Source organism: Psittacula echo (genome assembly GCF_963264785.1).
Source record: "Psittacula echo genome assembly, chromosome: 3".
NCBI lineage: Eukaryota > Metazoa > Chordata > Aves > Psittaciformes > Psittacidae > Psittacula > Psittacula echo.
Genome location: NC_137736.1, coordinates 103,908,228 through 103,923,480, shown reverse-complemented (window position 1 = coordinate 103,923,480; position 15,253 = coordinate 103,908,228). Strand labels below are relative to the sequence as shown.

The following is a 15,253-nucleotide window of genomic DNA, read 5'->3' as shown; positions in this document are numbered from 1 at the left end:
GAGGTTCTTAATAACTTCTTTGCCTCAGTCTTCATTGGCAAATCCTCTGACCACACCGCCTAAGTCTTGGAAGGCAGACACAGGGACTGTTAGAAAGAAGACCTTAGGCCCACTGTAGGAGAGGATCTGGTTCAAGACCATTGTAAGAACCTGAATGTGCACCAGTCCATGGGAACCTGATGAAATCCATCCGCGGGTCCTGAAGGAGCTGATGAATGAAGTTGCTAAGCCACTGGCCATTATATTTGACAAATCATGGCAGTCAGGTGAAGTTCCCGACAACTGGAAGAAGGGAAATATAACCCCCATTTTCAAGAAGGGGAAAATGGATGACCTGGGGAATTACAGACCAGTCAGTCCCACCTCTGTGCCTGGCAAAATCTTGGAGCAGATTCTCCTGGAAGGCATGCTAAGGCACATGAAAAACAAGGACGCGGCTGGTGATAGCCAGCATGGCTTCACTAAGGGGAAATCCTGCCTGACCAATTTGGTGGCCTTCTATGATGGGGCTATGGAACTGATGGACAGGGGTAGAGCACTTGACGTCATCTACCTGGACTTGTGCAAAGCGTTTGACACTGTCCCCCACATGACATCCTTGTCTCCAATTTAGAGACATCAATTTGATGGGTGGACCACTCGGTGGATAAATGTCGTGGTTTAAGCCCCGGCTGTAAATTAGAACCATACAGTCTCCTTCCCCCCCACCCCCCAGAGGGATGGGGAGGAGAATCGAAAGAATGTAACTCCCACGGGTTGAGATAAGAACAGTCCAGAAACTAAGGCATAACACAAATCACTACTGCTACCACCAATAATAATAATGATAAGAGAAATAACAAGGGAAGAGAATACGATACCGCCCACCGGAAATGAGCCCGACAGAAAAGAGGACGTGCCCTCCCGGGTAGCTCCCAGTTACCTCCCTGGGCATGATGTGCTGTGGTATGGAATACCTCTTTGGCTAGTTTGGGTCAGGCATCCTGTCCCCGCTTCCTCCTGGCTTCCCCTCCTCCCTGGCAGAGCATGAGACTCACAAAGTCCTTGGTCAGTCTAAACATCGGTGTTATCAGCTCCGTTCCCAGGCCGAAAGTCAAAAACACCGTGCTGCAAAAGCTACTAAGAAGGAGAAAAACTGACTGCTGCTGCTGAACCCAGGACAATAAAGAACTGGCTAGATGGATGCACTCAAAGAGTTGTGGTCAATGGCTCAGTGTCCAGCTGGAGACCAGTAACGAGTGGTGTCCCTCAGGGATTGGTGTTGGGACAAGTCTTGCTCAACATCTTTGTTGGTGACATGGACAGTGGGATTGAGTGAGCCCTCAGCAAGTTTGCCGATGACACCAAGCTGTGTGGTTCGGTTGATACACTGGAGGGAAGGAATGCCATCCAGAGGGACCTCAACACGCTTGTGAGGTGGGCTGATGCAAGCCTTATGAAGTTTAACCATGTCAAGTGGAAGGTCCTATACCTGGGTCGTAGGAATCCCAAGCGCAGGTACAGGTTGGGCAGAGAAGAGATTCAGAGCACCCCTGCAGAGAAGGACTTGGAGGTGTTGGTTGATGAGAAAATGAACATGAGCTGGCTTCAGTGTGCACTTGCAGCCCAGAAAGCCAACCGTATCCTGGGCTGCATCAAAAGGAGCGTGACCAGCAGGTCGAAGGAGGTGATCCTGCCCCTCTGCTCTGCTCTTGTGAGACCTCACTTGGAGTATTGTACGCAGTTCTGGTGTCCTCTGCTTAAAAAGGACATGGAACTGTTGGAACAAGTCCAGAGGAGAGGCACAAGGATGATGAGGGGACTGGAGCACCTCGCGTATGAAGACAGGCTGAGAAAGTTGGGGCTGTTCAGCCTGCAGAAGAGAAGGCTGCGTGGAGACCTCATAGCAGCCTTCCAGTACCTGAAGGGGGCCTATAAGGATGTTGGGGAGGGACTCTTCCTTAGGGACTGTAGTGAGAGGACAAGGGGTAGCGGGTTCAAACTTAAACAGGGGAAGTTTAGATTGAATGTAAGGAAGAAATTCTTTGCTGTGAGGGTGGTGAGGCACTGGAATGGGTTGCCCAAGGAACCTGTGAATGCTCCAGTCCTGGCGGTGTTCAAGGCCAGGTTGGACAGAGCCTTGGTGTACATAGTTTAGCGTGAGGTGTCCCTGCCCATGGCAGGGGGGTTGGAACTAGATGATCTTAAGGTCCTTTCCAACCCTAACTATTCTATTATTCTATGATTCTATGAACTTAACTCCCTACCCATTTAACAGGCAGCAGCCATGTGATGAATCAAGAACAGGAAAACTGGTCAACCTATGAAGCTTCCAGCCAACCATATTATTTGTAGCAACATGCCTCCCCATATAGATACAGATATGAGAATAATAAAGAGAACTGTTGCATGTTAGCTCCTAATGGTGCTACAATTTTTATCAGTGTTACAGAGTTCTAGGTTTAGGTTTCAGTTTTGCAGAAAAAGTCATGCATTCTTGATTTCAAAAATATTTACGTGTATAATTAAATAACTTGTTTTTTACCCAGACTTGAGGACCTCCAAACTCTAAGAGGTTACCTGGTTGACAGATAAGAGTCATTAAGAACAGCACCTTGGCGCTGCCCCTCACGGTGTGGCGGTAGCAGTGCAGCTCCTACGCACCTTTCTGAAATCAAGATGAACAGTTTAGGGCAGCCTAACTTAACATTTGCTTAATTGGTTGGTTTGTAAACTGGAATGGTAATTTAACGTTCCTACATAGTCAAAAGTTTCACCTTTTGGAGAGGCTTTTTTCTGTTTGTTTGTTTTTACAGTAAATGGGTCAAAGTAAAACAAGTAATGGAATCCTTCAGTGACGTTCCCAAGCTAAGGATTTTTGCCTAGGTTCTTCTGAAGAATCGTTTTGAAAGCTTCTAGAACAGGACTTCCTTCAGCCAAGGATAGAAATAGCAAGTGCAATTCAAAAGACACTACTCCATCAGCTTATTATTATCCACTACCTGGAAGTTATTATGCCCAGACCTCACCCTGTGACATACGAGAGCTTCTCATCCTCTATAGTTGAAAGTCTGCCTGATTACCTCACTGGAACATCCATCTTTGAGGGCTTAAGCTAAGATGGGCTTACTGTCGTAAAGCAGTTAAGTGCATGTGTATTCATTTTTACTCATTCTGGTATGGGGCTGGTGGGAATAGGACCTTTGGACCCCCTGTGAGTATACAAAATTAAAGTATACTTTTACTGAGTCATACAAGGTTGCTTGTGGATGGCGAAAAACTGTAAAGGAATTTCTTTCCAAGAAAACTTTGTGCTTTCTTATCTCCCATAACCAGCCCTTTTGGGTTTTCTCTCCATTTTTTGCAGCTTTCTGAAATAGTGTAATTTCTGTGAATTCCAGCTAACCAGTGTTTTAGTTATGTCTATGCATCTGGGCTATGCATACTGTCAAGCACCTATGGACCTTTAAAACAAGTAAATATAAATGTAGTTACAAGTTCATAGAGCTAATGCATCTCAGCACAGAGCTGAGGTCTTCTCTTCTCTTGGTGAAGCATAGAGCAGCTGCTGTAATCCTGGAGGATGGAGTGATTGAGTCCTGCTGATTATGTTCATGCAGTTTATTATCTAGCTGGATACAAGGAGAACTGTCAGTCTAGAAAATTCCCAAATCTGGAGCTGCAGAAGAGGCAAGATTAATGGTATTCTCAGAATAAGGTCACCAGATTTGTCGTCAAATTCAACTTTGTAATAATAATCACTACAAAGCCAAGACAGAACATGTTTTGAACAGGGATAGATTATCTCCAGCACATGTAGAGGAAATAGACACAACTTTCTTCAAATTACTATTTGAATAATTTGAGCCTCCTCAAAAAACCTGTTTCTCTGATATAATACTAGAGAGACTTGGAAAAACGCTATTGCCATGAGCCATCACTGAAACCAAGGGGCTTGGTAAAATTGCTGCTGACTGGACACCTCTGTATGTACCATCACCACCAAAAATGAGGAGTGCTGGTATTAACAAGAACTCTGGAAAAACATCCCTCTCCTCGAACGAGCAGCACACAAGCTCTCAGTTATCAGATTCCCAGGTTTCCTCTATAACTCCCCAAGGGGACCACAGCTCAGAAGCCCTTGCACAACCCCTGACACCCTCACTCAAACATGACCGCTTGCTAGGACTGGAGTTTCTAAAATAACCCACCTCAAAAGGTTCCAACCCAGGCACTTCTCACTCAACAGCGTGGGACCAGTGGGGGAGAGTCATACCAGAGAGCACTGAACCTGAACCAGAGAGCACTGAGTCAGCTTAGGAGCCTAGCAGAGCCTGGTGAGGAACACCGCAGAGTCCCTCAGCAGCAGGGTCCTGAGGGAGTCGAGGAAGCGGCACCTCCCCATGACGAGTAGTCCCAGGGCCGGCACAGCAGCCCGCCCCTGCCGCAGGGGGCGCCCTAGATCCGCGGGGCAACGCCGGGGATCGGCCCTGCTTTGAAGCGGGAGAGCGGGCACCACCCCCCTGCCCCTTCAGGCGGCGTTGCGTAACCCCCCCGCGGTGAGTGGGCGCCGGCCCGCAGCAGCCCGGCGGGAAGCGGTGGCTCCTCTCTTTGGCGCTGCCCCTCACGCCGCGGCGGTGGCAAAGCGGCCCCCGCGCACCTGCTCACCTGTCTCCCTGCCGGCTGGGGGGGCTCGGCCCGGCCACTCCCCTCGACAGGCTCGGCGCAGGCGCCCTAGCGGCTACCGCAGGCAGGGGGCGGCAACATGGCGGCGTGAGCGGCGGCGCTTTCGGCTTCACAACAACAGCGGCAGTGGCGATCCCTCGCGCCGCCGCCAGCTCCGCGCGCCGCTCGTCTAAGCCGGGTTACGCCGCGCCGCGCTGCGCTCGGCCGCACTCGCTCCTCCTGCCCGCGGCGGGGAGGCGGCCCCGGCCGGGCAGCCTTCGGATAACGGGGCATCGGCGCCCATAATAATCCCTCATTATAACGGTGCGGGGGAGCGGCTCTTGGGACGGTGCCTGAGCCTTGGGCCGACTCCCTGCGGCCCCGCCGAGTGCGACTGCGGTGAATGTGCGGCTCGGCCCGGCCGGGTGGGGAGGCGGCGGCAGGTGCCGGTAACGGCGGGAAGTAAATGGCGAGCGAAAAGCCGGTGTCGGGGCCGGACCCGCAGCCCGCGGGACTCATCTCCGTCGGGGCCGGCGGTGGAGGAGGTGGAGGTGGCGGCAGCAGCGTCGCGGTGATGGGGGAGCTGAGAGCGTCGGGCTCCGGGTCCGTAGTGCTGCCCGCGGGGATGATTAACCCGTCGGTGCCGATCCGCAATATCCGGATGAAATTCGCCGTTCTCATCGGACTCATCCAGGTCGGGGAGGTCAGCAACCGGGACATCGTGGAGACGGTGCTGAACCTGGTAAGCGTCCGGGCACCCTGCCCCGGTGACGCCCCGGCGGGCAGAGGGCCCCGGCCACCGGCCCGCGCAGCCCACCTCCTCCCGGGGCTGCTTCCCCCCAGCCCTGGGCAGCCCGAAAGGGACATTCATTTTCCCAGCCCCTGCATCCTTCTTACACGTACGGCCCTTTTGCAACCGTCTTCCCTTCCCAAACTCCTCTTGTGCCTCTCTCCCCTCGTTAATACTGCGACCTGCTCTTCGTGTGACAGAAGCCCCCTCAGCGCTCCCTAACTCCATGCAGGACTCTACCTAACATAGGCAGGCCACTCTTCCCCATCCCAGTGCCTTCTCTCGGCCGCCTCCTGCAGAAGTGGAGTGTGTGCAATTCCCAATATAAAAAAAAATAAGGAGATTAAGTAATTCACAGTTTCGGGTGCTGGATGCTGCCCTATAACCTGGTGGCTTCCTCACTGGAAGAAGAGCGGTGTGAATGTAGTATCTGTTTTTAATCGAAAAACATTAAAAAAAAAAAAAAGGCAGCTTGAGTTGGTATCTTTTCTTAGTGGCTGAAATGTGAAGGGTTCAATGCTGTTAGCTCAGACCTAGTTCAGTATTTTGTGTAGAGGAAGGGGGAGGAGGGAGATTTTTGCAAGGATTTAATATGCTTTAATATCTGTAATAAAGAGTTAGTTGTATTACAGTATTGAATTGGGTTGCTCATGTCTTAATAATCTCGCATGCTTTCCAAAACACATTCCTGTCTGCAAAGTAGGTGCTGGTGTTAATTTTTTTTTTTTTTAAGGTCTGTGCATTGCAAAGTACTGTTGTATGCTGGTAAATAGCTTTGATCAAGGAGAAAATGCTAAAATATAGCTCCTTAGTCATCTGCTCACTTCATGGAGTGAAAGAGTTACTGCAGGACTGTATGACTTAATGTTTTTGCGCTACCTACACCAAAGCCTGAGGAACCTACAGAAGCCAAAGGAGTGGATCTAAAAATGAATCACTTTCAATTATGTGCAATTTGGTGCTGTTCCTGAATGCAAGATTTGCTGCAGCAAAGCTTTTGAAGCAATTCAGTCAATGAAGTATCCTCAATTTTTGCATACAGAATAGGATAGAAAAATGACTGCTCAAAACTGAATGGCAATTAATTGAAACTGCCTTTGTTTCAGATGAGTTTAATGCTTCTATACAAAGTCATGTAAAGAATATATTTTGTTTCAGGCACTTTAAACTGATGTATTCTTCTGTTTGACAGTTATTTGCATTTGACCTAGCACAGACTGAATAGAAAAGCTGCAGCATGCTGGGAAAGACGTAATTTGGTCAGATCGTTTTCAGATTTATAATTTATCTGAACACACAGGGTTAAAGCTCCTGTAGTTTTGTGAACATGTCAAAACAGTAATTTGATATATTTCCCACTACTCTCTACAAGCTGTTTGACACTTAACTGAAACATGATTTATATATATTTTATTATTTTTGTACAAGTGTGGTATAAGTCATCATAACTTCATTGGATTATTACCCATTCCTTTAAAAGTAGCACTCAAAATAGGGCAATGACACACAGTTATTTTATTAACTAGCTTTGTATAGATCATGACAGATACAAAGTAATCCTTTTCCAGTTTTCTTTCTTTCATTCTTCTTACTGATATTTAAGCTTATTTTAATTCTGGCTGCTAATGCATCAGAACTGAACTAGTATTGGCTTGTCTTTGGGAGTAAGGTTACAATGTGTTTTGGTATTTGTGTGGAGGACATACAGTGCTTGTTACAGTGCTTCTGTATCAGATCTACCTACTAATTAGTTTCTATTGCTAAAAACTATGCTTATATTTAAAAATAAATGCAAGAGTGACAGTGCTCTCAGTGTCGAGAGACGTGTATGAATGTGAAACTGCTTGGGAGTCTGCTGCAGTAGCAGTGCATTCTGGATCAGTCATTACTTAACAGATGGACTCTAATACACAATAGTCAGTATTCCCACAGCAGAGAGAGGTTATATTGTGTCTGATGATATTTTTCTTCTCAGGTCTCTGAATGTCTCAAACTTATGCTTGTATATTTGAAATGTAACTTACTTGCATGGAAAACAAGCATAGTGAATATGGCTGATGCAAAGTAAAGCTGATGGCATATCCCTAAACTACAAAACATCTGATTCTGTATTAAGAATTTTAATAGCAAATTTAAATAAAATGCAGTTTTATACTTTAGAAGCATTCTTTGGGGTTTCAGTGGGGGTGGAGAGAACTTCACTTGGGTTTTTTTTTGTGGGTTTGTTTTTTTTTTTTCCATCAGCCGTTAATATTTCTGAATGACTTCTGATGCAAGTGTGATAATGAGTGCACAATGTTTAAAGAGCTGATCTCAATTTGATATGGGAGTTGATATGTTAAGTTCCTAAGAGAAATATAACCTATTCATTGAGTATCTGTAAGTCATTTGCTGATAGCTTTTTAGTATAGGAATTATGCATAGCTGAGACTTCTTTTATTATTGGAGAGAATCAGAAGCTAACAATCGAGATAGTTTTTCTTTTTTTAATTTTCTTATCTCGGATTATTGCTGTCTTCTATGTAAAGCTTAAGCGAGTCTATTCATTCTTCCTGCATTGGAGTGAAAGCAGCAAATGTTCAAGACAAAACTTTGGTTTGGCTTGCCCTTGTCATGGAGATAGTCACTTGTATTTCCTGTTAAGTTATTCTGTTAGGGTTTCTCTTGGACAGTTTTTACCTTTGAATGCTTTTTTTTGGTGATCCCACACTGTAGTCTCTATTACTGCAATTCAGACTTACTTCATGTAATACCTACTGATACTGACAGACACAGTGATTTATTGTATCTGTGAGGTGATGAAGTGTGTTTTATCCAGTGCTGAAGATCTTTTTCCATGTCTAATACGTTGTTGGATTTTCTGCTTTGCCAAATTTTAACAATTGACTTTCAACTCAGACAGTATTTTGTTCTTGGGCATGCCCATGCTGTCTATGAGATAAGTTGTTTCTCTTGATGCTTTTCCTTTCTTTAGCGACACTTTTCATCAAGATTTACCATGTATTCAAAGTTCTGTTACACTGGTGAATTTGTTTAATGGAGTCTCACTTGGTAGAGTTTCTAGTATTGCTTGTGTTATTTTTCATTTAGTATTACAGTGGTAGACAATGGAGAGAGGTTTCAGCCCTTTATATGTCAATCCCTATCTATGAACTACTTACAGTAATCCTTAAAAAAAAAATCTGCTACTGTTAATACTATTCATAGTCAGAAGATGTTAAGAGTCTATGAGCTGAAGTCTTTTCTAAAATTATTTTTAGCATATTGTGTTCTTCTTACGTTTCTGGAAGAGGGGACTCCTAATTGTACATCATGCATTCTTCTGTGGTGGTGCTTGTTTTGATTTTGTTCCACGGGGTTAATACGAATTCTCAGGTTCAGCATGCTGTCCCTGAGATGTGTGTTCACTGACCCTTGTGTACTGCAAAGCACCAAACTAGAAAAGGCTTTCCTCACAAGCAGCATAATCCTCTAATTGCTCTTAGTGATTTTGCTTTGGGGATGTTTTGACACCAGTTCTGTGCTTCTATTAATGAGGAGGCCTTTTCCCTTTGAACAGCTCTATTAGTTTTCTTAGGGTACTGTCAAGGATGTTGTTATTGTTGTGATAGATGTGCTTGCTGGTGGTTATTCTCCGTAGTCCCTTCTTTATACCTGCTTGTACTTGTGTATTAAACTGATGTTTAAAATAGAGTTCTGCACCATGTGTTCCAGCCAATATGATACTAAGGTGAAAGTGGGTCCGTTTGTCCACCTGTGTTCTACGTTAAGTATATTTTTGTTTCACTTACTTCTTAGTGCAAAATTTCCTCACATGGCTTTAATTCGTTTTTGTGTACTATATCTCAAATGGCCTTTCTTTTCATTAGTTTTAGTGACTTGCCTCCTTAATTCTCTGCTTTTTCAGTATTTAATGGTTTGGGGATTTTTTCCTTCAGTGTATATTTCTGAACTGTCTCTTGTCTGGACAGCTTTCATCAAACATGACTACGTGAATTGCATTGTTTCTTAGCTTTTAGAGAGCTTTCTCTGTTTCAGTTTAAATTTCCTAGAATTTTGGATTTTGAGTTTTTTAGTGCTGATTCTACAGCAGTGCAACATAAAGGTGAACAGGCAGCGACTGATACTTAAAAAATTGTGACTGGTGCTAACACATGCAGCTTGTTTTTCCTATGCATCTTGAACAGATGATGTGATGCAGCTTTGAACAGATTTCAGTCTGATACAGGTGTAGCTGACCAGGGTTTTCCTTGTGCAGTCTGGAAGGCTTTTATATATGTTTTGTCAGGCTAGAGAGTGCTTATAAGAAGTAGGTCAAACACCAGGCATAGTTCAAAAAGTCTCTTGCTGTTCTTGTTGACTTCAGCCCACGCTTCTGCCTAGCTCTTCTCATTTTCTTGGCTGTTCCATCCTACTTCAGTGTTAGTCACCCATCACAAGAGGTAAGCCATTTTTTAGTGCTCTGTCACTTTGTGTACTTTTAGGAGTGGCATGTGCAGCTTTAGAGAAATGGGTTGGATTAGGTGAGAGATCCTTCTTGCCCTACAGGCTTCTGTAGTAGTGGGCATAAGGAAAAATGTAGATAGGCATATGTGAGAAAGGTTATTTCTTTTGGTGGTACTTTTCTTCAGAGATTGGTTGAGGATTGTCTTAAGGCAAAGTTGGCTTTTGATATTTGAGTTCTTTGAGTCTATTTACAGTTTTGGTTGCTGCAACATCCTGGGGCACAGTTCTGCTCTTGTGCAGGGAAGAAGAATCACTTTTGTTCACTGGATGCTGTTGTAGTCTGAGAAAGCATGGGCCACATGAACTGTAGCTTCCATCATATGACTTCTGTTTTTCTTGTGGGACTACCTTTGCAGGCTTGAGAATCATTCCGTTTTCTTGGAGTAAACTTTCTAATTTTTGTGGTATATTTCTCTGCTGACAGAGGGGGGAATTTTGAAGTGGTTTTTTTTGTTTTATTTTGGTTTCGGTTTTTTTTTTTGTGTGTGTGTGTGTGTGAATTTTGTTTTAGGTAATACTTAATTGGAGGTGGCAGTCCTTGTCCAAGTTACTGTCTGTCCTGCTGATCCCTTTTTTATCCTGCTTCTGTCATCTCCATACTGAGCTGTGTCTGGATGTCACTGTAGAAACTACCAGAGCTGTATGAGAAGAGCAGTGTCCAATGTGAGAGCTTGTAATAGAAATCCATGGGCAGCTACTTAAGAGTAGCTGTTGTTGTTATCTGGTACTTCCATTGACAGTTTAGGTTTCGTTTTGGAAAATCTTTGAGTGAATGTTCACTTAATTTCTTTTAGCATAGCTGATTGCTTTTGGCTTTTTTTATCTAACCTTTAATAGTAGTAGGGTGGGAAATTTTTCAATCCTTGCATCAGTCATGAAGCACTAGTGGTATCTCAGCAGGTGGCTTGGAATCTGCTGTGGTTCTGGGAGGATGGATTGATACATTTCTATAGGTGTTAACATTTAAAAATCTATCGTGTTGAGCATATCACTGAGTGTTCCTTAGTTTTACATCCTGTCTTTAGAGGATTCAGCTTATGGATCATAAGGGAAATTAATAACTAGAGGCTTTGTTGTTATTTTTCTCATACTGAAGTAATAAAATTCTGAGACGTATTCATAAAACACCTCTGATCTTTGGCCTTTCCCCCTACTCCTACCTGTTTTATCCCTTTGCATCAAGCAAAGGGTTAGCACCTTTCACTGTCAAGATGCTATTTTTACAAAATTGTGACCTGATTCCCCATTTAAACTGGGTGTTTACAAGACTTAAGCATTTAGCTGTGTACTCAGTTATTTACTAATCTTTTTTTCTTCTCCATATTTTCCGTTACTCTATTCCTTCCCTTCCCCAACCCCCCTTAGCTCTCAGATGGGTTCTCAAAGAGTAGAAGTCAAGGAGATGGCTCATTACATTCACAAGGTTTATGTCTGGGAGGATGTGGTGCATCTCCTGTCTTTTATGTTAATGCTTTTCAGTGTCTCCACTTATACTTTTCAAATGTATGAACCACTGTCTATATTACGTCCTTAAAAACCCCAAAGCAGATGCACAACTCCCACCCACCCCACCCCCCCCCCCAACACAAAAACCAACACCCTAAAACCTGCATAATAATCTTTCAGTTCCTACTGAAGCATTTGTTCTCCATTCGTGCTATACTGAATTGAGTCAAAGTGGAATGAAATCTGTGACTGGGTTAGTACCAAAACTGCGATTTCTCTATCCTGATAAATACTGTGCACAATATTAACACAGTTGTGCTAATTTAATAAGCCCTCCAAGCTATTTTAAATCAGTCTCTCTATCTTACCTGTTTATTGTTACTACACTTTTTTGGTTTTGCATCTTAGCCTGTCTTGATAAATCTGTCATTTCAAATCAACTTGTGTCACTCTCCCATTACTACAGCATTTTGTAGTACTTCATACAGAAGAGTATCATTGTAGCGGCGTCATTAGTTGATATCTTGTATGTGCCTGGTGGCCAAAGGGCCAGTGTAGTCATATATAATGGAGTTCTCTTTATTTCTATTGTGGTGGAATTTGATTCTTATGGTGGCATTTGATCCTTAATTACCACTCATATTTTTGGCAATAGCGGATTGTGGAGATCTGTTAATCCTTACATAGACAGAACCCTCAAGCATTCTTTCAGTCTGAACCAAATTTAGAACTTGCTTTTATAATCAGAGGCAGCAGATCTTTTGAAACATCAGTTTTCAATTTGATAATCTACTTCCCACTTCTGTCTTGCAATGGTTTGGCTTGGATGTGCTATGAATGATACAGTATTCAATATGTGATGCTCAGCATAAAGATAATGAACAATTAAAAAAAGAAGAAGGATTATTTGTAGGGGATCATATATTGCTTCCTTATTGATAGAAATACCTGTTTCAACTGGAAGATTATGATGGATGCAGCTATTTGAACTAGAGTTTAATAACTTCCAATTTAGGAAGATTGTTAATGACATTCATCTCCAAGAGAAAGATTATCTATGACTTCAAGTAGAGCAGCACTTCAACTTCTGGTCAACTACTGACTCTCAGCATTCTGGTAATTTTTGTGGTTTGGAGTTTGTTCTACTTTTGAAGTACATGGAAACTAATAATGTTCAGTAAATAAATCTAAGTAGTTCCAGTGTTACTGAAATTTATATCAGTAATGTTGATTCAGTTATATCAGTGCAACCCTATAATGTGACTGCTCTTCTTTAATTTAAAATTGGGTTGCATCAGTAAATTGTTGCAACATAACAATTCACTGAAGGCTGTCATGAATGTGAGTACTGCTTATGCTGTTCAACAGCTTACAAATGCTTGTCTTTAATATTTGGACAGTTATGTTTCTTTCACTGCCCTTTTGTTTACAGTTGGAAGCCTTTATTTGGAATAGGTATTGGGGTTTGGGGTTATCTGAAAGTAAGATAGGGCAAGATACAAGTGAAATTGTTATTCATATCATGTTTTTTGGTACCTGATGCTTTTGTAGTACTGAGAAAGTGTAGGTAGAAAGCTGGAAATAATAATTTCTGATTAAAGCCTTCTAAACCAACTCCAATACCAGCAATATGGCATTGTAATCAGTTTTACATGATCTTACTTCTTTTTTCTTTAAAGTCTTCATATTTTGTGTCAAATACCCAATTACGTAAAATTTTCTATAATCTTTAGTAACTTTTGATTGCCTGCTTTAAAACCCATTAAAAAGGTTTTTTTTTTCAGGTTTTGCTCTTTTGTAAAAAGAAAATATTTTAAGTGTTTATAAATACAAATATGAACTTGGAAATAATGTGTCCTTTGATACACAAAGGAGATTGTACAAACCTGTTGAAACAAAGACTCTTTCCTACTACAGAATTACAGAAAACAGCTTTCATTAAAATGGACTAGTAACCATAAAATACACATTCAGGGTAGTAATGAATGAACTGAAGCGAAGTCCTGTCTTGGCTTGCTCATGCCTGGCTGATCAGTTTGCTCTTGCTCTACAGCAACACTTTGTATAGCTCACTGTATCCCAAAAATATTTATAGATTTAATTGAGCTACAAAACTTCCTGTGTTGAAGAACCTTCAATTAAAAAGAAAAATAGAAAGAAAAAAAAAAAAAAGATTACTCTGAATTTGGGGAAGCATTCTTGCTTAAATTGAACTTGTTTTATAGCTAGCAGAATGGGAAAGCTGTCTGCCCCTTCCAATAGTACATGCACACGAGAACAGCTACAGAGTTTTGCCAGCTCCAGTTGCGTAGCATCTGCATGATGTGAGTAAGTGTGAAGTAGTATATCTGGGGATGTTGTGCAGGGAGAATGAGCTTCCCAGTGGCCTGGAGAGTGGACTTGGGGATTTGGCATCTTTGCAGAAAGATGTTTAATTGCAGGAATTGGAATTTTGAGAGAACAGGACAAGGGCTGTTGCCTCAAATGAGAAGCAACGGCTGATTTTGTTGGAAGAAAGAGCTTCATCCCTCTTCAAATTGTAATTTTTATCTTAAATGAAACTTATCAAGGGGCCTCTGAAAGCTGCATTGTGGCTATGCTAAGCTATGGAAGGAGGAAGGAGGTAAAGAACCTTATGAAGTTATATGTTATTCTTTCATGGCTGGTGACTTGCTGTTTTTTTTGAGATTGAGAGCTCCAGCAAAAGCCATCTCTGTAAACTCAGTGTTTACATGTCCAGTAGAATTGTTTTCTTCAGCATGTTCCTCCATAAGCAAAAAGTTCACTGACATAAAGCTATCAAAATTGGTATCTATTTCCTTCAGTTACTCCAGTGAAATACATTATCTGTTCTGGTAAATGGCAAGGTGTGTGGTATTTTTGAGTCAGATCTGTGACTGACTTGGCTGTTAATAGTTTTACGTTGAATGGGTGAAACTTACAGGAACATTTGTATAAGACTGCATTGGACTGAATAAGGTCTTCCAAACAAGATGCTCAGGAGGTGGGAGCTATTTCATTATTATAATTTTTTTTCCCCCTGAAGATTTGTGGGACCTTTGCCCCACATTTTAGTTTCTGAAGTTCCAAAAATCTTTGCTTTTCCTTCTGTCTTTTCATTTATACCTCCAAATGACCTGAAGAACTCTTCTGGTTTTTGTACAGGTTTTTTTATGCAGCTTTTAGGTGAGTTGAAAGATTTTCTCATGCATTCTTTCCAATTCCATGGAAATGTTGTGTTCTCCATTGCATCTTCTGCTATCTTAAGAGTTCATTATGTGAATATAGAAATAAAAAAAACTTTAAAGAAAAGCCTATTAGAGTTGCACCTGCTAGTCAAGACTGAAGTGGGTTACATCCATCTGGAAAGAAACTTCAGCATAATGTCTTGGGCTTGGCAACACATATTTTTTATTTATTTCTCCCTGCACAGCCCCCCCCTCCCCCCCCCCCCCCCATATAAAAAACATGTTAATGATCACGCCTCTCCATTCTTCTCTTTGGCACTAACACTACAATATCCTCCTGAAAGATCATTGTCAGAACACTTTGAAATGTCTGTGATTCTGCTAGTTTATGAAAGAACTGTAGAACAGTTGAGGATGAAAGGGGTCTCTGGAGGTCTGTAGTAAAAAATCCATATTCAAAGTAGGTCAACTAGAGCAAGTTGCTCAGGGTCTTGTCTGGATATTTGGATTTTGGATATTTCAAAGGATGGAGACTCCCCTATCAAATTTTTAGTCAGGTGTAAGTGGAGTTTCTTGGGCCTGTTGCTACTCATCCTGTCACTGGGTGCCATTAAGAAAAGTCTAGCTCCCTTATCTCTGCTTCCTGCCCACCCTACGCCCTGCAAATATACATACACAT

General features: G+C 42.6%; 1 protein-coding gene across 4 annotated transcripts in view; it reads left to right on the top strand.

Moving 5' to 3' along the window:
- Positions 1–5,110: 5,110 nt before the first annotated feature.
- NBEA (neurobeachin) overlaps positions 5,111–15,253 on the top strand; it is a gene marked incomplete at both ends in the record, with an annotated part of 526,482 nt that continues 516,339 nt past the window's right edge. For all 4 annotated transcript variants that reach the window (XM_080613294.1, XM_080613295.1, XM_080613292.1 and 1 more), the window contains one exon: positions 5,111–5,386. In XM_080613294.1, coding sequence (XP_080469420.1) covers positions 5,111–5,386 — 276 coding nt within the window. The remainder of the gene's footprint in view (positions 5,387–15,253) is intronic.